Source organism: Leuresthes tenuis, unplaced genomic scaffold (genome assembly GCF_036924035.1).
Source record: "Leuresthes tenuis unplaced genomic scaffold, fLeuTen1.0.hap1 SCAF_20, whole genome shotgun sequence".
Taxonomy (NCBI): Eukaryota; Metazoa; Chordata; class Actinopteri; order Atheriniformes; family Atherinopsidae; genus Leuresthes; species Leuresthes tenuis.
The window spans coordinates 8,949,633-8,972,596 of NW_027325374.1; the positions used below are offsets into that span (position 1 = coordinate 8,949,633).

Below are 22,964 nucleotides of genomic sequence, written 5' to 3' on the forward strand. Positions count from 1 at the left end.
TTCATGGCAGTGAAAGGATTTATTTAAAATGTTGTGGAGATCTTTTCAAATGAGACTTATCGGCAACAACGATTATTTTTTTAGAGAACCCTTTAGATGTTGGCATTACCGAGTCATATATTCAGATGCAAATTTCCTTCAAATCATTAGCTCCTCATCTGGAACTGCTTATTCTAATTGAAGTTTTTGATAATTGGTGTTTCATTTGCTGTGTGGCTGATCAGCTTTATTCGTTTGAAGAGGAGTGACTGTTTTTAAAATGAAAAAAGGCCAAAACAATAGAGAAGGCCAAAAATGTATCATAGAGTATATTGGAGTTTCTGTAATATGTTAACTGACTTTGGTCTGGTGACTGTCTTATCTTGAAAGGTCTCAATTTCAGATCCAATGTTTTACTGTTTGATATTATGATTTTTCATTGATGGCCCAAAAAAGGACGCTGTCCAACCTTAAAGCCTTGTAACAGCGAGGAAAGCTATTTATGGTTGATGATTGAGTTTAAGTTAAGTGTAGTGTCAGTGGCACTTATTTAAAGCGTCTGCAAGGCGATGAAAGCTGTTCACGATTCTTGAAATGTGTTGTGTTTACCAGCATGGAGCATTCTTTGGTGTTTCTGCTTTTTGACATTAAGGGCTGCAGAAGCCAGAGACGGAGCTTCAGATATTGCTACAACATCCCCGGACACACTTACAAAGGGCGCCTGCTGCCTGGAGCTAAATGTCAGCATGTGTCCTTGTGTGAACCGCCTCTTCTAACTCTCGTTTTTAGAAAATATCTGCCTGAAAGATTATCACGCACCCATGTACTAATGTGTCTTCAGAATAACTCTGGACTGTCAGCCAAGTAAAAGGTAAATTTTTAAGTGAATATATATCAAGTCAACCCAAGCTGAAAAAGACAGTTGCCTCCTAAAATATCCTTCAGGTATTCTTAGTCCAGTCACTGACCCAGAAAATTGATTACCAGAAATAGTAAGTGTAGAACACTCCCCACAGCATGCACATTAGATGATGTTGAACTGATGCTACATGGATCATCTGCTCTTGGAATCTCACTTGTGAAAATTACACAGAGGACAGCTTTAGTTGTTTATTGCTGAATAAACCGGCAGCATGAGAATCTCACATCTTAAACTTCTGTCAGCAATTCAACATTAGGTGATAATTGCCATCTGGTGGCATTTAAGGTTGCTGGATCAATTCACTGATACATGTAAACAAAACAAAATGAAGTGATTTTTCATAATAGAACATAGATAACAACACATTTTGAAAGCAAAACATTTTACTATTGAAAGAAAAATGATCTTAATGTGTCCGTGCGAGTGGTTGAGAACTGTAGTGCTCTATATAGTATGTACTTGGATTTACATACTTGATATACTCTGAGTGCTACACTTATTGTGTGGGAGAGAAACAAAGCTTGTGCACATCTACTCTAGTGGGGAACGTAAGTGAGCTTTTACCACAGGGTATAGATCCACTTCAGGCCAACAGCACTTGCTGCTTTGTGGCTTTGAATGTGACGCCTCCAGGCATATCAGGATGACTCCCAGGCCAAGCAGGCAGCATGCGCTCCATCCTTATTTCCCTTTCCAATGGACTACAGGATCATTGCAATGGAGGCCTGGGGTTAATAATCTGGATGGAGGATGTTTTTGGTTGCTTGCACTTGGGGTTCCTCCCTGCTCATCATGTTTTGCTGAAAACATCAGGCGCTCAGAAGATCGCTATCCGTCTTGCAAAGTCTTTTGTGCTGTGAGACAAACAGACATAAAAGAGCACATGCAGAGGTGCATACACTTAAACTTAAATCTGCTTTTTTCCCTGGACACAGGGCAACAAGAGGAAATGTTTCTTGAGTGTGAGACCTGGCAGCAAAGTTCTTCTATCTCTCTGGTGTTTGGAAGAACAATAAAATTCAGCCTGGACAGAGTCCACATGCAATCTGTCCCAGTTTGCATATTAGGTTTTAGGCATGTTATTTGACGCGATATCACAGACTGCACTGCTGCAATCCTGTGACCTGTTGCACCTCTCTATGAAGATGTCCTCATGTCTCATTCAAAACACAGCCAGGAAGCAGCCTCTCCTGGGGAGCTAAACAAACAGAGGGCTAAAGAAACTGCGCAAATAACCGGCCCTCTATGGAAAAAATACATCTCTTTGACCTCCTTTGTGGAGTTATTGTTCTCAGCTGCTGAGCCACACACAGACTGTTTAAGGTACTTATAGACACTTGTGTTTTAAACCGTTGTCATTAAGCCAAGAGTGAGACAAAAAGAGTATTCAGATATAATTCAAGTGGAGTTTTTTTCTCATTAGAGCTTCTCTGCTTACTCAAGTTGTACTCTGTTTATTAGAGATTTGAATGCCTGTAATGACTAGTTCATAATTTTGCAGGATGACATTTCTGAGTGCACCTCACAGAGTTCTATATACTTGTATCGGCCAATGCAAAAGTTGACATATTTTACGGAGAATTTTATTACATTCTTTCCACATATTTATTTTTTTGTAGATATATCTGAATATCGTCTAAAGAACAAAAACATGCAAGTCTGAATGTGAGTATTTGGATATCTTCATGTAAAATGATTAATAGCTTTCAAGAGTATACAAAAACACTCTCCTTTTGAAACAAGTGAACAATACAAAGAACAAAAGGTGCACAGGTACTTTTACAGCATGAATTGCCAATGTGATTTTACCTCATAACTGAAATCCGATAACACATACTCTTCTTTAGTAATTCTAGTGTTGATTTCAAAGGAAATAAAAGCATGCTCTTGTCAAAATCCTAGTTCCAATGTTCCAACAGGCATGTTACAATCAAGCTCAGTGTCCTCACATCAACTCATACTAAAGCTTAAGAAAGAAATGTGGATAAGGAAGATCACAACATGGGAAAGGTGAGAGGAGAAGAAGGGTGTTTCTTAAATTTTTCTGTAAGGGGAGGAGAAGAAAAGTCTGCATTCACTACAAAATTAACGCATAAATGCCCTTCCTGCTGTGTTCCTGTGATCACTGTGGAGATGACATCTAATTACATCCTTGCTCCCCATGATATCATCTCCAGCCAACTGGTCACATCCAACATCTGTGTCCCCTATGAGTACATAATCAGCTTGTCTTCTGACTTCAGAGCCAAGCATTCCGACAGAGATGAGAGGCATGTGTACTGATGAATAATAAACAAGTGAATTATAGGCGGGCACGTTCTGTGCGTTATAGTAAAGGTTGTTCTAAAGCGTGCAAAGGCAGTCACTTCCCACCATAGACTATGTGTAAAAGACGGACGTAGCCGTTGTGACATCACCCATTAAGAGCAGCTTGTAGCTGTTATGATCTCGAGTTTAGCTGTAAAAAGTGAGCAAAATGAACGTACCTGAGGAAGAACTTTCAAAGGTTGTGTACATCCTCTGGATAATGTTCCTCTCACTCAAAGTAGCTCAACCCATAATAATACAGAATGAATGCTAAATTTCATTACAGTGTATGTTGGTCAGTTATTTGAAAAAATAATTACGACGGGGGAAATTAGTTGAACAAAAGAGTTTTTGTTTCTGTAAACATGTTTATTTCTGAAAGGGTTTATTGGAGCCAGCCTCAAGTGGCCTTTCAAGGAAGTGTAGTTTTTGGCACTTTTATCTTGGCTTCATTTTTCAACCCAGGAGGTTAGCACTCTGAACACAAACACACGCACAAAAAAAATGCCACACTCTTGATGGAACCCCCCCTCCCATAGACAAATGTACACTTTCTTTCACCCACAAACACACCGTGCTCTAAAATTCATTCAGAACCATCAAACTTTATTTTCAAGGGAAGGATGCACTGAAGCTTAACTCTCGCCTTTGTACCTTTTTCACTTCCCTATGTGGCTGCAAGGCCATGATATACTGTGATTCATTAGTTTCAAAGACAAGCCTTAGAATTGGCTCTTCTCGTCCAGAGCCTGCACCTTTTAACTGCTTCCTTCAAAAGGGAATTTTTGGAAGTAGCTTTCCTCTTTTGAATTACCGTCTCAGAGGCTCCAATTATTTTCCAGCTTCAAGCTGTAATTAATAAGTTGGATTTGAGTTTCTAATTTATTAGGTGGTTACAATGAAAAGGTCTTACAACTGCGTGTCTCTTCCTTCAGGATGGAGATAATTGACACATGTATGGAAACATTGTGTTTATCTGTTAGTGGTCTAGAAAACTTCCATCCAAACATCTAAGCTCACCTGAAATCCTCAGAGCAAAAACAACTGGAATTATTTATCAGATAGTCTCTGCTGTTCCCTATTTTGCTTTACAGATTAAATTGTACATGACATTTGAATAAGAAATTTAGTAGTAATCAATATCTTATAAAGCAGTTATGATGGCTGATGCTTTTTCAAGATGTTTTGTCACCTTCATGAAATTATTACCTTAAGCCATCACAATACCCAGCTATGAATAACACTGTGAGCCTGATATAGATTTCTCCAAAAACATTAAGTTAGAAAAAATCTATTGCCAATGTATATGTGATGACAGTTTCACACTTAATTTTCGCACATAATTACTTTGTAAGTTGTAGATTAAACTAATATTGGCTTACAAACTGGCTGTGATGTCACATCTCATTTTCATTTAAAGCCCACTTGAACGGGCTTTTAGAGTGCTATTTGTTCCAGCATATTTAAATGTGAATTTAGGGATGCACTTCCTCCTCACTTTGCTTTCATTCTTCAGCTCCACTGGCCTGACGAGACCCCATTTCATGTTCTCCCTTTAAAACTCAGGAATGAAGAAGGCATTGCATTGAACTCACAGCAAGTACAAGTTCCCAAGTGCAGGATGAAGCTTCAATATTTTTAAAACATTTTACAGGATACCATGAATAATACCTACAAAGGACTTTTTTGTTATTTGATGTTTCTCAGCCTACTAGAGTGAAACTCTTCTCATATATCATTCAGCAGCTTGAAGCTCAAATATCCAAGTGAAGTCACAATAAGAAAAACACATCTTTTTTTTTTTCAAAGTGATGGGGACTTTACTGCAAGAAAATGAAGGCTTGGGCAGTTTGGTGGTTTGGTTACAGAGACCTTTTGTGCAGTAAAATGGGTCTTCTCGTTTCCACTCTGAACCTTTTTTCCATCAGACCACAGGGGTCTCTGAGCTCCAGCTGGTAGATCTATTCCTCAGACCCTTTTTCTCTCAGAGTCACCACGCAGAACACAGCCAACCAAAATCTACTGAAAGCAGCAGTCTGTCTTTGGAGGACAAACCATTACTCACTGCTTCCCCAAGGAGCTGGTGGAGGCTGCTGCTATTACAGATGCCCTCTTTTTAGTAAAGGTTATTATTAGGACTGGCTTTAATCTACTGTACGTGCACAATGCATTTCCTGATTTTCTTCTTTCAGTGATTCATCACATCAATCCTGAACTAGCAAAATCAAATCACTCCCATTATGCTTTCATTCTGACCAGCTGGAGGTTCGGTGTCCTGCTCACATGTACCCTGCATGGAGAGTGAAGGGGTCTTTTCAAGCCTTTTTCTTTTAGGAATTTGGCCAATCAAAGGTCACAGGGGCTAAGAACCTCTGGGAGCTGCTAAGTAGTGCTCAAAATTTCAGGAACAAGGAGGTTTTTTTTCCATTTGGCAGGACAGCAAACTGAGAGGCAATGAGACAGCCCGACTGTTGTTCTCTGGGTTTTGTGACTCATTTGTTAAAAGCTCTTTCCACCAGTGTTTGGGCCATTTGAAAATGGCATTCAAGACTTTGGTGTTAAGTCTGAACATTTGCTCGTTTGTATCTTACCTGTAAATGCCAGCCTGTCATTTTGAACAGGCGCCTGTGTGTCTTTTAGAAAAATCATTAAAGGTTATAATGAGGTTTTAAAGGGTATTTCTGACCTTCATGTAAGTGCTCTAAAATTTGAGGGAATATAATTGTCATTGTCAGCATATTCCAGGCAGATGATAAAAGCAATTTATTTCTTTTATCTCTAACTCATCATCCATCTTTGGAATGTTTGATGAAAAATCATTACCCCTGAATAGAATCTTCACCTATTTACTCTACCAAGGCTTGAAGTAGTGTATACATGTGGCGTTATAGAATATCATACATTGTTATTAAAATGACTGTAGTTTGTCTGTCTACAAAGATGAATTCATGAGAATGAATTTTCCTTTAGACCATGCACTGTTATTGTGTTTTAAATATATACGCAAATATAAAAACTAAATGATTTAGTCCTGTTATTATATTGTTACCTTATGCACGTGTATTGTAATATGTTGAGTATATTGCAGTTAAAATGCTCTATCATTATATGTTTGTATGTTCAATAAATGCTCAATCTTTTTCTGCAAAATTTATTTGAACAAGTTGTTCATTTAAGTAATTTAATCTTCAAATTACAACATGTCAGCAAACCTAGAATCTGTCTGGAATCCTCCTCATTTTCACTGCTGTAATGTTAACATGTTAATTTGTTTCGGTTGGTGCTGTAATGTCAGTGTGTATTTTTCATGAACTGTTCAGTCTTTCCGTATCTTCCCAAAATGCTTGCAATAATTCTGCAGTTGTTGTATGTAGACATGAGGGAAATAAGCAACAACATAAAAAGTCCCACCCTCAGGGCCTACTCGGCTGATACAATGCAGCGATGAATGTAGAGCATAAACACACGCCCTCTCTGCAGAAATTTGATTTGCGTTCCCATGGGGAATAATGCGTAGTTTTTTACACGCATAAACAGTGGCAGAGGTGTAAAAAAAATCAGTCACGTAAATATAAACTGACAGAAATGACTATAAATACTTATTACAACATGGTTTGCAATATGCAAATGCCGCCTTATGAAAGAGTATTAAGGATTTTGTATTAAGGATTTTTGTGGTACAAAAGATTGTTTCAGCCAAGACTTTTTTTTTGTTGCTCTTTCCTACTGATTGTCTTTCTGTCTTGTTTTTCTGGCTTACTGTTTTTCCCTTTCTCCTTTTTAAGCAAGACTCTCCATGAATTCAAGTAAAATCTAATTTTCTCAAGACTCTAGGGTAACAGAGGGAATAAACAAAAGCTGCCTAAGCTTTTGACCTCTGTTGCTGCTGACCGTGACGATAATCAGTCCAGTCTCATACTGCTGGCTTCATCCTCCCTCTCTGACAGTCAGACAAACAGATTTGCCGGAGTTACAGTATGAGTTAATGTCAGCTGGGAGGGAATGCTTGCTCAACTCGTCCTCCATCCTGTTCTCCTCGTTCTCACAGCCTGCTGACTTTCCTTTGACCTGCCTTGTCTGTGTGTTGGGTCACTGACTGAGCAAAGAAGCCACGCGTGGTCATCAGTCAGTCGGTCGGATGCAGGCTGACGGAAGCTTGTCTCTTTCAGCTGATCTAGGAGATGTTTTCCCCTTCTGTTTGGCCCACATATAGTCATGCAGAGCTGCATCATTTTAAAAGATATATTCTGAATGTACAGCAGATACAACATGTACTCCAGTCCAAAAGTACTGCAAAAGTACAGGCAGCAGTTTTCTCTAAACAGTAGCAGATTTGTCAGTGAACCTGTCTTGGTGAATTCATCTTGATTTTTTTTCCTTTTTTGTACCTGCCATTGCTTCATTTAAAACTTCAAATCGTCACAAGAGTCAGTGGAAAACCCGTGTAGGAGTTAAAGTTCAGATAGCTCTTTCATCGCTAAGTTTAGCTTAGTGATAAAAGGAAACGGTGCAGAGAAAGTCAGGAACCTCTTCCCCTATCTATATGTCATGCAGAAAGCAGATGCTTTTCGTTTCACATCCCTCTCGTCATCATTGCTCCCAGGGCTCACGTTGCTGAGATAGACACAAAGAGAGTTAACGAAGACATGCGGATGAGGTTTTCTGCTTTGTCAGATGGGGTGTGAAAACAGTTCCCCCTTCTTCTGCATACTAGCCTGCATGTCTCTCCCTCTTCACATAGTTTCTTGTCATCAGCAACTTTCAGTAACTCCCAGTTGGGTTATGGGGCATGGTGGGGTCTCTTTTGGTCGGCCCCCCTGCTCCTTCTCACTCAGTCTCACCTAATCCCTCCTGCACTGAGGACAGGAGTGAGCTGCCAACAACAATAGGAGCTGCTACGGTTTGATAAAGACACTGTGGACTGCTTTTGGGGCAAGGTCCGAGTGGAGTAAAAGCCTGACTCTGTGTTGTCTTTCAATCGTGGACAAAATTTCTGATCAAAGGGATCACAAGCATGTTGTAAATTCAGCAGGAAACGACCCTTGCTGATAGATGCAAGATAATAGCTACCTTTGAAGACATTGACAGGACATCAGTGTAGTTTTTCTGTTATATGGGTATGTTTAGCAGCTTGGGTGTGAGAAAATGCTAATATTTCAAGTTAGATGAGAAGATTGGTACCAAAGTGATCTCACAAAAAACACAATTTTACAGTCAACTGAATTGATGAAATGTTGAAAATTTGATTGACTGAAACTGTTGTAAGTTGTAGATTAACTTTACAAATTGACATTTCATCTAGGACCCAGAGTTCGTATAACCTTGCCTGGCCTTGGAATTGATTTTATTCAAAAGACAGATAAGGAGAATAAAAGGGTTGTTTTGTGTGAGGAATTAAATAAGCCAGCTAAACTTTACTTTGTGCTTACTGGGTCATGAATGCTGGAAAAATGAACGAGCCACAGCTGTGTGCTACATTTCCATGCCCTGCAATATGATGTCATGTTTGCAAACAGTCTCTTAGAAAGACCAATCATGTTCCACTTGTAGTGAGCATCAGCAGAGTAACATCAGTCATCTCGCAGTGCCCTGTTGGAAAATAAATCCTGAAGTTAAAAACAGGGTGATAAAAGATTGTCTCTTTTGGTCTAGCGGGCCAGTTTTTTTTTCTAGGGTTCCACCAGCTTCAGTCCTGGGACCACTGCTCATCAACCTATATATGTGCCCACAGTTAAACAAAGACTCATAATATGTAACAACATTTTTATGCCGATGGAATGAACTGACACAGTCTGGTTACATTTGATGTCCAGAAATGTATAAGAGGTGATGTTTGTTGGTCCAAAAAGTCAGGAACAGGAAGTCTAGTTTCACTTCTCTGTCTCTGAGATACACTGAGCAAGTCAGAAATCTTGGCATGCTTTCGCTTACTAATCTCAGTCACCAGAACAGCTACAGTACTGTGGAAAAGTCTTGATCCACCCCTCATTTGGCTTCCTTGGAGTTAGACTTTTTTGGAGCTAGACTTTTTTTTATTTAAAAGAAGTCTTTATCAATAGTTCTTTAGGCTTTCGCAAGGTTGTTTTTTAATGGACACTGAAACACTGACTTTTACCTGACCATTTTCAGAGGAATGTGTTTTTTCTGTTCGTTAAACCACTGAAACTTGACCTACAAATCATTTAAGGATAAAAAGGCACCTAACTCAAGGTATGAGCAAATGTTATGTCCACACACAAGAGACAGTTTAGTAATGAACCAATTTTAAATTGTATTTTTAGGCACCATGTTATTAGCAGCCTATCACAAAGGACACAAATTTCTTCCTATATTTTTGGTTACAGCTACAAAAAAATGCCAAAGATAACACAGTTTGACAGGCCTAAAATAGTAGTTTTGCACCAACAATGTGATTCCCAAAGAGCTATTTGCCAACGAAAATAGCCATATCTCGACATGCAGTGTGTCCTCAAAAAACCTGAAGAAACTTGTCAAGTAGAGGATAGAAGAAGTGGAAGCAGGCCTAAAAAACTGTCAATAGTAAATGAAGAGTTTCTGAAAGTGACATCCTGCAGACAAAGGAAAAAAAATCCAACAAAGACCCGACACAGGACCTGAGATATGCATCTGGATCTTCGGTTGATTAATCTACTGTTTGCTGAATTCTTATCAGAAATGTTCTCTATTTCAAAGTAGCTGTCAATAAGTCATTAAGGGAAAAAATGCAGAGAAAAGGCTAAGGTATGCAAAGCTACACAAGAACTGGACTGAAAATCAGTAGAAACAGGTCTTATGAAGTGATGAATCCTCCCCAGAGTCTGTACTTATTGAAACAGTGTGGGATCATCTTGACAGAGAACGGAACAAAAGGCAGCCAACATCCAAAGAAGAGCTTTGGAATGTCCTTCAAGAAGCCTTGAGAACTTTTTGCTGAAGACTACTTAAAGAAATTAAAAGAAAGCTTGTATAAGAAGGTTCAAACTATGCTGCAGAATAAAAGGGCTCATACCAAATATTAACTTTCAGCAAGAAGAATATAAGACAACCTGTTTTTACCTTATGTACTGTATTTCCATTCATGTTTGCATGTGTTTCAATAGTTTGGTGCTCCTTTTTCTCTTTTACCTGAAAAGATATATAAATAAAATGAAGAGTGGCTTAAGATCGCACATTACTGTACCTGTCATTTGAAAATGTTTCAAGCATTTGTATCTGGAAATTACTCTAATCTCAAACAGATTACAACAGAGTTCAGTAACACCCTTTTTGTAGGTGTTTCCCACTATGATAGGAAATTGACTTTGGTTGTGGTTCGGGATTGTTGGTGATTTGATCACCAGCCTCTCCAACACCATATCACATCCCAATGTAGTTAACTGTATGTTAGTATGTGTATGATAGAGGAAAATGAGCTGCATGTGTAGAATAAGAAGTGCTGTATTAGTGTGTGCATAAAGAGGTAAAGAAGAAACACAATGTTAAGTGCTTTAACTTTGCTAAGGTTAAAAAAGCGCTTACATTTAGACCATATACCATTACTTTATACCACTCAAAATCATATTTATAGTACAAAGAGGACGTGCTGGTTAATGGTCAGTACATCTCTGATTTGCTCATTAATCTGATAAGGCCTCTTGGATCCTCAGTGTGTGGTATGTTTGAGTGGATTTAAGGGAATTTTAAATTGGTTGAGATTGTATTTTTCAAATATGCTCTGATTTGTTATTTTCTATTTTACTTTGTCCTCACACTTTTGCTTCTATTTTCATACTTCATCTCTTGATGTTAAGTGTCTTGAGTTTACATTTAATCCAATAGGTTGTATAAATTGTGACACAATCTTTTTCTCAGTATATGTGGCAGAAATCAGTTTTAATTGAAGCTTGTAAATATGTGTCAATGCTCAGAGGTTGGAAAACATATAAAATTGCTTACCATTTACATCTTTGTTCTAGTAGAGACCACGTGTTTGCAAGTTTTTGCATATTCTGACCATGTGCACGTTACTCTGAACACTCTTTTATCAAATTATTAAGTTGTTCAGTTCTTTTATTCACCTCCAGTCTTGTAGCTTTCATCTCCTGTCAGTCATGTCTTAAAGGAACTAAGGGCCTGTTTGCATAAGCGGCCCCTTATTAATACCTCAAAATCAAATCTCCCTTACTGACACAGTCAGTGGGTTGAGAGATACGACAGGAGGCATTTGTATTCAGTCTTCAATTATTTGATTTTACTGAGGGAATACAAGGTGGAGAGAGAGGGCATGAAAGAGATGGGGGCATACAAGTTGCAACAAGTTTAATTAATTAAAATGCTTGCTTTTTTCCAAGTGAAAAGAGCGATACGCGTCACTGTGAAAAGTTCCTGTGTTGCTCATTAGTTAAAGCACAAAGCTGCAGTGAATCCACAGTTGATCTGTGACCTTTTCCCCCTTGTGCCAGTTCTTCTGCAAAACATTTGAGTTAACGGGCTTCTCAAAGCTGTTTTATTAAAGTGACCCCTCCTTAAAATGAATTTTTGTTCACCCCTCTCTGGGACCTCCTCCCATTCTCAGCCTTAACCCACATATTGATCTAAAATGATGAACAATGCAAGAAATTCTTGGGAAAACATACAGAAAATGTGTGAAGCAGTTAATTGCTTTGAAGCTCAATGTAAAGTTATTTTGTTTACTGTTGCCTTTTCAGAGTGGAATACTAATTAAATCTAGTTCATTTTCATCTGTAGGCTTTTGATATCTCCTGATGTTGTTAAAGAAGATGTGAAGAGCAAAAATTGTAAAGTCACAAAACTGAAGATTTTCCTAACTTGGTTATGGGCCTGGGTTTTGAGATATTCACTGGAAATGTCTATATCCATCTCAGCACAAAGGAGCTGACTTGATGGTTTTTGTTGTGTTAAAAATATTGTATACAAATATCTTTAGGTCCAACAGCTTTGTCCAGGCACGGTATCTTTGTCACTCTGTATAACCTGCAGACATCAGCGCAAAGAGAGTTTATAGGAACTCTCACTATAAGGTGGATGATCTTACCCTTTCAAAATTCACTTTCAGAGAGCTTTGCAAAGTACTTAAAGCGGACATCAAAGTTCAGTAACTGATTCCTGATTTTCCAATGCAGGATGCACGGAGTTTAGGAAATCAGTCAGGGAGTGTTGTGGTTTGCCGATAGTGTTGAAAGAACAGAAAGAATTGCGTGATCAGTAAGCCTTGAGCGTTGTTTGAAACCCAAACACACTCCACAGCTATGCCTGCATGTGTACATGTGCACGCACTCATGCTCCCACATAGACGTGCATAAATCATGCTGCGCTACCAGCTCATGAAGTCACGTCTGCACACAACCAGAGACACACTTTCTCTTTCCATCTCTCCCACACCCTCGCATGCAGACACACAACCAGAGCCTGTCCTGAGGGAGATGAAGAGGCAGAGCAAAGTTCCGCTCTCTGCTACGAAGGAACAGACGCCCTGAGGGTAGATAGGAGTAGAAAGCAAGATGAAGGATCTCCCCTCCAGTGATCCACGGCAACAAAGATGATAGGAGAGACTGCTGCTTTGGCACCTGGCATAATTAGTTTCAAATAACAATGTTTCTAGACAAGGGTTGAGAAAAAGGAAAAGAAAAAAAACTCCCACCTTGGACAAACCTTCCAAGAGTTTCTATTTTGTATTTGTTTTTATTAAATTAGATCGTTATCACTTGGTTAATTGCAATCATAAGTAATAGAACAGCTTCATTTTCCATTTGACCTGTACTGAGGCATCTAAAGTTCACACTGTGCATATCTGCTGCCTTTAATTATTCACTTGAGATTACTTTTCTCTCAACAAAATTACTATTTATGTCTTGTGAGAAGAAATAAGACAGGCGTGCATAATTGTCACTAATTAGTGAGCTGGTGAATATATCATTAAGGCTAAATGTTGTCATACTGTGTTGATGTGTCCAAGTATGCTTTTGAGTGGCAGATACTGCAGTATAAGGGACACAAATGAGAACCAGATGTGGCTTGACATTACATGTCAACAAAAGACAACAGTGTAAGAAACAAGAGAGGGACCAGGGCATTATGTGGAAAAACAGGACATTACAGCTACAGCATTTTGAACTTTTCTTGTTGATATTCTGTCAAGAAAACTTTGTAGTTAGAGATGCATGTATTGGTAAAAACAAAAATGTGAGACAGAGTAACTAATAATGATCATTTAAAAAATGGTTGATGAGTTTTTATTGTGCTCATTGGCTGTAATGGTTACACTGGGTTACTTCACAGTGAACTTCGGTGTTGTTTGAACCAATCTACACAAGATGATTCCATAATGTAAGCCTGTTAACAGCACTTTTATCATATTTCATCTTTCTCTGTTTCTCAGTCCAGCTTAGGTATACATTTGTAGTCGTAAACATGATCCAAAAAGAGGTGAGTACAACATGCACACGGTAGATTTGGTTCATGCTGTATTTCACACTGAAGTTTAAACATTTATTCAAACGCATGGTGTTATTTTTTATTATAGTAGCTAGGACACTTGCATATCTCAGAGTAGTCTACGTCATTATTTTCTCACTTACTCAAAGATCAGTGTTGCATTCCTGCCTTATTCCAATTATCTTATCCATTGTTAGGGTAGTATTCATCATCCCGTCTCTGTAATTGAGATCCTGTGGAGTAATCCATCAAGCAGACATTGCACAGAGATGACACTTTATTGATTTCACAGGGCATGCCGGAGCTCAACCGCATCAATCTCTAGGTGACAGTCACTGCGGTAATTGCGTGCCAGTGCTGCTAATGGCTATTCAGCTTGACCATCTCACTGGCCAATTATCCACCATGGGATGCCACACTGGTGTAAAGAATCATAATGAGGCTGTTTTGATGAGTTGAAATGGGGATAAAGACCCAACAAACCCGCTCAGTGTAAAGCAAATATGAGTAGTTTTCATTTTTGTTCTGTGAAGGCAGTTGGCCTTTTTGACACAGGCCAAAAGTCTCATTTTGACTTGTGTTTGCTGCTTGAGTGTTACTCTAGTGCTGCATGTTACATGCTCTTTTTCCCTTTCCTCCGCCCTCCTAGTGCAAGAATCATTGGCTGGCATGCTCTAGCTGTTCTGTTCATGACATGCTTCATGTAGACTGGGAGTTGCGTTGGGCTCAGAATAAGCAGGGGGATTTCTGCTTCTCTGCTCTACTTGGCGCTGGCCTGCCTGATGTCAGACCGATCACAGCCAGAAAGACTGGCCCTCTTCCCTTGCTCCTGGAAAAAAAAAAAAAGTTACTAACACCGAGACAAGGTTTTTTTTTTTTTTGGCTTGAGGGGGGTTCTTGTGCACACAACCCCACTTTTTCCCTGCTTTTTCCAAGTGAGGCTGTGCTCTTGCCACTTGCCACATAAAAGCTTAGGGATGCCATGTCTACCACATTGCCTCACAAGTCTACAGCTTAAGCACAGTACACTTTACATCATATCTATGAAACTTCCTGTTACAGAATAAATTCTAGAGTGCACTTTTCTCTTTGGAGCTTCTCATTTGTCATACTTCATTTCAGAATTCGTCCAGAAGTCCTTTATTAGGATGTTTGAGTTTGATGAGTAACATCACAGTGTGTGACTACAAAATTGCTGTACATTGATCGAGTTTCTATTCCAACAGAGAGTCTAGTGTCAGTCAGTGTAGAAGTCAGTTAAGGATATTCAATTTATATGAAAGGAATATATTTTAATTTTAAGTAATTGCTTGGAGTTGTAATTGCTTTACCTTGATTTGCTCAATTACACCTACAGCTGGATTGCTTTTAAACCACGTAGAGAGGAGGTAAAGTCACACAGGGCATGAATTTGAAAAGCCGTTTGAATGCTCTGTGTCTAGAACGGTTCTGTTATGCACACAGCATGAACAAGCTAAGCTCTAATATTGTCAAATTTTTCCTAATTCTTTTACTCTGTCTTCAGTCCACTTGATGACAGTTTGTCATGGAAACCTTTCTTTTTCACAGTAAAGTTCATCTGTGTCCTAATGGCTTGAAGTCAAAGTCCAGTTTCGTGTTTTTTGTTGCTCCAATGTTTGATCCAAAGTGTTCCAGCAGTTTGAACTCTTTACTGATGAGAATGTGGTCCAAGGGCCTGTGTGTGACATAAGCTCTGCTCTCATTTTCTATGTTAGCTTTTGTTTTCTGCTTTTGGTCATAAACACATCCAAAGTACATTTTTCTGTCACGGTAAATAGAAAACTGATGTTTGTTAGCATCACGAAACTTAAAGAATACGTCCTCTAGCACAAATTGCCTCATGGACTGACAGGCTGGAACTTTCTTTTTATGTCATTTAGAGCATGTACCTCTGAATTAGAGTCGGTTTTGCTGTGGAGTGATTAGTCTTGCACTTTAGTTGACCAAAACTATTTCACATAATATAGCTCACACAGCTCTTATTTATAATCTTTGTATACAAACAGAACAAACATTCTACACATTCAATATTGAACACCACAAATTCCATCAACAAAAAGATGCAATGTGTTGAGAATTCATCATTTGCCATGTTTTCTCAATCAAAACATTCTCAAGAGCGTATTTGTTGGAATCGTGGGTCCTGACATTTATTTCTGTATGTGAATGTATTTTATTGCTGTATAAAAGATATAACAAGGAGGACCACTATGTCGAAAAGAGATGCAGTGTGAAAGAAAAAGATAATTTACGACAAGAAGAATGGAAGTGACACACCAAAATGTGCAGAGAAGTTAACTAATATTCCTTTGTTTTCTTGTATTTCCTTGTTTTGAAAACAGCATGTAGCAGCAGGGCAAATATATTTACGACCCGCTGTGTCATATTTGCATGTTTTTGTGGTTTCTCAGATGTTCTGCTGCCTACACGTTTAGACTGGTTTGTTGCAATAATTGCCGCAACTCTCCCCTCTGTCCTGACTCCCTGTCAGTCACACAGACTCCTGCTGGAGAACCATCCTGTGGGTAATGCATTTTAAATGGGAGGGGCACAACACCACACTTTTCCCCATGCATCATTAACTTCCCACTGATTGATAAACAGGGAGCTGCTGAGACCATGGGGGGCGTGTGGGTTGTGGCATTAGTCACATCATCGAGTTGGCTGGTGGTTCATTGCTCAGTGTGACTGAGATACACCAATAAGTGTTGTCAGATGAGTGGCATGAAGGGGAAGGTTTTCTGTAGGGTTTTGGTGCCTTGATGTGTTCTTGTTTGCTCATCTCCATTTTGCATTTTATAATTGCAGGTTTTCACCAGGTTTTGTTTGTCATAATTATTCTTCTAAATGTCTTAAACTTTCAGTGTAAGTGATGAGGTTAAAAAACCCACAGTCCTTATTTTAGCCAAAGTTACAGCTTTATAACAACAAAGGTCACCCCTTTTTCTTGTCCTTCCACTTCATCATGTAATCTTCCTACTGCTGACTGTCCAGAGTTTAGATTTTGGCTGGATCGCAGAAGTGGGGTGTTGAAATTACACCATTGATTTTCCCATAGGCTGTTGCTCTTTCAAAATGTAGTGTTGCAAAGAGCCTGCTCTACATTTCTTTCCCTGTAATTTGTTACTGGTTAAGTTTGAAGTTTGAATTTATTTTCTAAAGCAAAACTGTTAATACAGCATAGAGAAAATACTGTCAAAGAAAAATATTTGTGTTTGTTCATAAATACAAAATGTAGTAGTTGTGTTAAATATTCTGAGGTGGCAAATCTTTAGGCTATCGTTTTTTATGTAGGACGCTATCACCATAAGATGAAGAAATCTGTGACTCATGAGTATTTGAGCGTGTAAGCTATAGCAATGTGTACTTTTGTAACCCAGACTTGGCCATTAATTCCAGCCCTAACCATGTGGTAACTCTTAACTCCAAGTGATTAAGAGTGAAGTCCAGGAATAAGGAATTTCAAGTAAGAGAAGAAGCATAAAACTGCAAGAACTGTTGAAAATATTGCACAGTTCAAGTCTCAAACTAGTAACCTCTTGCATGGCAGTCAGTGGAAAGACATCCACCAAAAAGAGGTGCATATATTGAATGTAAGAAGAACTGTATGAGGGCATGCATGAATGTGTGAATGAGAAATACATGAAATACATACTTAAGTGCTTTGTACAACCTAGCCAAGGTTAAAAAAGCTCTATATAGTGCAAAATAATTACCACTACCATATACCATTAAAATTCCTATTAATAGTAAAAAGAGCTCTTAATGGTTTGACCCATGTTTACATTCCTGACAGGCTCACTGTGTGTTTGATTATTGTATGCTTTGACTTTTTCCTCTTTTTTTCCTCCTGATTTGCTCGTTTTTTTTTTTGCAGATGAGTGCCAAAGAGGTTAAAGAACAGTTGACAACATTTTGCAGGATGAGCCTTGAACTAGCAACTTCTTGCATGACAGCCAGTAGAGTAACCACATTCACCTTATAAGCAACAAAATCAAGAGTGTGCAACATCTGTACGTTGTCAGGTAGCACAACCTAGCAGGTGAACAAAGTCATCACGCAGCAGCACACATATGCTGTCACTTAAGCTCCAGCCTTGTATAATCAAAGCTAGTTGCTTATTACATATTGTCAGAGGGTATATTTTAGACTAGGCACATTCTGCATATTGGCATAGGTACATACTTATATGCTGCATCAGGTCTTAGTTGGTTTCCCTAAACCAAAAGGTTTCCCTAAACAGACACACTCCGGTTACCTGAATGAACACGATTTGACTGCTAAAATGCAAGTTTTGATTAGCTGTCCTCATTTGGTCAAAAAAAGTGGAATCCCTGTAAGTCTAAATGAGGTAATGAAAAGGGTTTGTGTTGACAACACAAAAGAAGAATGCTCCTGCTGAGTCAGCTGAAACAGAATACACAAACTCTTCCTTGGGAACAGAAAATTGTTCTTTCTGTTGAAGAAATCAGTGGCCTTAGCTAATATATATGCTGTGTTCCACAACCATGCATTGCATCAGAGACTGAAACTTTGTATATATGATTTATATTTGTACTGCTGAGTGTCCTTTAGGGAGACACTGAGGTCCTGATGCATTCACTGAAAGTCACAAAAAAACTGTAACATATGGATGACACATGGGGGCCTACGACATATTTTTTCATGCACACTCTTCTGGGCAAGCACTGAGGCGGCAACTTTACACACGTTCACCCCGTGGATTGTCTGTCATGGGCAGATGTTGGGTTTGTGTGTCCACCCGAAAGCGAAGACCTAATTAAGTCTGAAGAAACACATCATTTTGTTTGGCTCTGTCTACTCTTTGGCCTTGCTTTGATCCAATGATTATTACCAGCTCTTTGGCTCTGTAGAGCACTGGAGGGTGGGGAAGCATTGTGTCTCATGCTGACAGCTCCCAAACAAAATAACCCCCCTCCCCAGGTTGTTACAGCTGAAACTCCCAGCTGGGTTGTCAGCGGTGAGGTCAGTAAGAGAATCCAGCTGCCTGGTGAGGTTTGCTCCTCTGCTGTGGATTAGCACCAGCCAACCATCTGTTGATGTCCTGGAGTGCAGTACTAAACATGTGCTTGCTGTATGTACAGTACGTGGTCACACTCAGGACTCATACTTACTTGTATAAATAATGAACAATGAACGCACAATGATTTCTTTCTGCTGTCTATCAACAGTCCCCGCCCCCCGATGAGTCTTTCCCTCCACAAGAGAAAAAGAGCAGAACTCAGTGATCTCTGTAGGTTGTTAGAAGGGCTGCCAATTTTGAAGTCTTTTGTCTTTGTGGTGACGAGACAGGATAGCTTGGAGTTTACTTGGTGTACCCACATCATAATTATCCTTTATAGCATTGAAAAGGCCACAGCGGGTCTCTGAAAGATTTGTAAGTTGCTTCAGCATGCAGAACTTGGACAACAGTGGCAGTGGATTGAAAAAAATATATTCATATGACAACATTCATATACGAATCTTGGCCACACAGCTGCTGGCAAGACTGTTTGAAATCATGTGAAAACTGATTTGTTTTCCAAAAAACTGAGATTGCAAAGTAGTACATGCCCATAGTTAAATCTAATGGTTGACTCTTGGTTTTAAGCTTGTATTACCCTGTGCCTAGTTATATTTTTGGTATTCAACCAAAAGCAGTGGCTAAGAACACAAAGCCAACAATGCATTGATCGTCTGCATTAACACTATGTTTAGGTTGCAGCATAAATGACACATAACAGAAAATGGTTGCACTGGACCAGCTTAAACTCAGATAACCCATTTCCCTCAACCACAAAAAATAGTTTGTCCACCATGACTTCCCAAGTCTCTGCATCAGGGCAAAGCTGAAGAATATGTAACACCACAAATGCAAACAGGAGTTGCCTACATTTCTCATCGTTCCATATATTTTCTACACAGCACCACAAGATACAGCAGAACAACAAATCCTTCTACTAAAATGAGCAAACCCATCATTTTTATAACCTCAGATATGACCCAGGGGTGTTCTGTTAAGTTAACGCCCCTCCAGCCAGTAGGAGGGAAATGCATCTCAAATCAGTGCCTCCCCATTGGAGAAATATCCTTCTCAGGTTATTCCCTTTAATGTGCCACAAAGTCTTCTGAAGGGGGAAGGAAGTAGGTGTGGATGGTGTGATTGCACACAGCACTTTCAACTTAGAGAGATGCGTTTCACACCCAGATTCAACAACTGTTTTTGCACTTCTGGGCTATGATCAGAGAATAACATGACAACACTTTACCAAAACCCTTTTGCCACTTTCAGGATTGGTTTGGGCAGTGACATTATAGTTGGTTTGGGTTAAAAATCAAAACTACATGGTTTGGGTTAAAAAACATTATGGTTAGGACAAAAAATATATATTCTTTGTGACATGCCATCGTCACCTTAATGGAAAAGCAAGTGCTGCACTGCTGCTGCAGGGTGACGGAAATAATGTGCAGTCTTAATTTAGTTTGCCATCTCTAATGTGACAGATCCCTCACGACCACAGTATTGCAATTTATTCACAGTTCAATCAGTCCTTTTCAACCTCGACTCTCAATCGGTGAATTAAAGTAATTGACAGTGCTTGATTAATTGGGTTTGTTAATGCTTTTTTATAATACAGAAAAACATATTCAGAAAAATAGGTGATTATGCCGATAATTCAGGTTCACAGGCATGGTCCACTCTAATTGACAAGATTTATGGCTCCCAATTTTTCCCAGCTTTTGCTTGTATGATTTTTTTTTTTTTAAATCTCCGATTGAAAAAGTCTTTTGAGTATTTTCATTTGCCTTTTTTTTAATAATCAGTTTTATAACTTGTGTATGTGCTGATGTGATAACCCAATATTACTTTTATACTGAGTGCTGAGTTGTTTATTCCCATCTATAACCAAACCTGATTACTTCACTGTTATGTCCATCTGCTCATTTCTTGCCATTGTCAGCAGTGTCTAAGCTGATTACTGTTTGGTTGTATCATGGAATGAGATATTGATTGATATTAAATGTTTCGTCATGCTGCATGCACTTGTTGTGAAAGTGTTTTTAATAGAAAACGTCACCGCAGCCTCTTTTTAATTTGTTTTCTTTCTTCATGCCTACAGCTGCTTGCTGCGATTTATTCTATCCTAAAGCAGGGTTAAGTGTTCAATTGCATCAGATGTTTATCTTCCACCCCGGTGTGGCAGTGATGGAATGGCTCAAGACATTCTGATCGATTAATTTTTTTTTCATGAAGTCCTTTAGGATCCCTCCTGAGCATTTGTTTTTTCTATTTTTTTTTATCCTTTCTAGGGGGCTGTTTGCAAGCAACTACTCAGAAACCCATTACCTAGAAGATGGCAGTTCAGTCACAGGCCCTCACAACTTCACGGTATGTTTATTCTTACTTTCAGTTTTCAGCTTACTTTTTTCTTTTTTTAGATTAAAAGTAACACAATAATCACATAATCACTGATTTGTGTTGTCCTCTGTATTACTACCAAGCATCTCTTGCAAATGTTGCTCTCCTATTAAGCTCTTCCTCTGGACACGCTGATTCATTGTGCTGATTGTGGTGAGTGGGAATGTAAAGAAAAACCGATGCAGTTAGACTGGGCCCATTTTCAGCAAGTGGATTCATTTTTGATGAAATAAAGGCAGACAGAGGTCAGAGAAAAGAATCAGTTTTGTCGAATTGCTTAGGTCTTATAATTAATATATTCAAAACCCTCCCCAAAAATTCTTTGTTGAGCAAGTCTGCTAGAAAACACTGAATTAGTGAACATCTAAGTGCACTTCAGAAGTCACACCGACTGTGAAAGATTAATTTCATTTATGAGCTTTGGACTGAATTTAGATAGCATATTTATCTAAAATACATCTGTTATGTTTGTTAAATGACTTGTAATTTTTCATCATCTGTGCCTCCAAATTAAGGTTGATGTATGGTGATGGATAATTTTCGGTCAACTGCGGCACCAATTACTTTATTATATACTTCCTGCTCTTTAGCTGATATTCATCAAACTCAATTGAGCATATCCCTGCAAAATATGTTCTGCTTGAAAATGCTACGGCTGTTTGAATCTTCATGGATACATAAATATCCTATCATTGGGAGATGTTTATTTTGAGGTTCGGGAGAAGAAAGGCAATCATCGTAGACCATAATGAATGAGCTTGTTGTGGCTTAACCACATGGATTTCCATCAGCTTGCCTTACTTCAAGGATTTGTTCATCTACAGGTTAATTAAATGTATATTTCTTGTTCGGAAAACCAAGAAAGCATAATACTAAACAGCATGCAGTCTCTGTACAATACACCCAGCCAACTTATAGCCGACATCCACAAAAAAGGAGATTAATGCAGTTACACAGACAAAATTAACAATATTTTCCACTTGAAACTGCTATGAGACATGAGCTGGACCATCTCTAGTAGGGCTTGGCCATTTCAGTAAAAGTGCTGCAATTCCAGAGCATGAAGACAAGGAAGGAGTTGTTGCAGGTCAGCTGGGTCGATTCTGAAAGGCCACAGAACAGCTGTCTAACTGTGGGTAGATCTATGAGTTTTCATTTAGAAAATGAATGCATTTATGATTAAGGCCATGTGATGTTTATGTAGAAATGATAATAACCATTTCTCATATTGTTTGTTTTGACAGGAGCCCACATTCAAAGTAAAACTATGTGCATTGGCAAAAGGGAGCAAATCGTCAGACCTAAGGAGTAAAGACAAAAATGTTTGCATAATAGCACTTTGTGATTATATGCTGGCTACACACATAATTGAATGACTATAGATACATATGGACATCTTTTGACCTCCATTCCCCCCCCTTAATTCCTCACTTATCACCACAGCCAGGTCTTCATGGGAGGATCTTTTTACTGGAAACAGTCAGTTCTTTTGAGACTGATCCGTAGGTAATTTATTTGTCCTGCCGGCAGGGAGGAGGCTGATATAGTGATCTGGGCAAGGGATCTTGCGGATTCAGTTCTGTGTCAATGGCAAGGTACTGATGGGAGTGACTTTAGCATGAGTCATGGCTCCCTCCATTCCTGTTTTACAGCCTCTCCCTTTCTCCCTAAATCTAAACCCACATTGAGCACAATAAATGAGTGTCATGTGCTGTAACAAAAGCCATCCTCTGGGAATATGAATCACCTCCATGGATTTTAGATAGTTAACTTGGAATAATAAATGGTGTAGAACAACAATGTCATGTTCACACCTAGTGTTGCCTCCCACAATAATTTGGGTTTTAGTTATTAATCTTCAGATATGAAGACGCGAGCACT

The 22,964-nt window shown here is 38.9% G+C and overlaps 1 protein-coding gene across 1 annotated transcript in view; it reads left to right on the forward strand.

Moving 5' to 3' along the window:
* The window catches only part of LOC140278487 (disintegrin and metalloproteinase domain-containing protein 12-like), an 81,421-nt gene that overhangs the window by 22,013 nt on the left and 36,444 nt on the right, over nucleotides 1-22,964 (forward strand). The window contains exon 4 of the mRNA XM_072373504.1: nucleotides 20,975-21,053. Coding sequence (XP_072229605.1) covers nucleotides 20,975-21,053 — 79 coding nt within the window. The remainder of the gene's footprint in view (nucleotides 1-20,974; nucleotides 21,054-22,964) is intronic.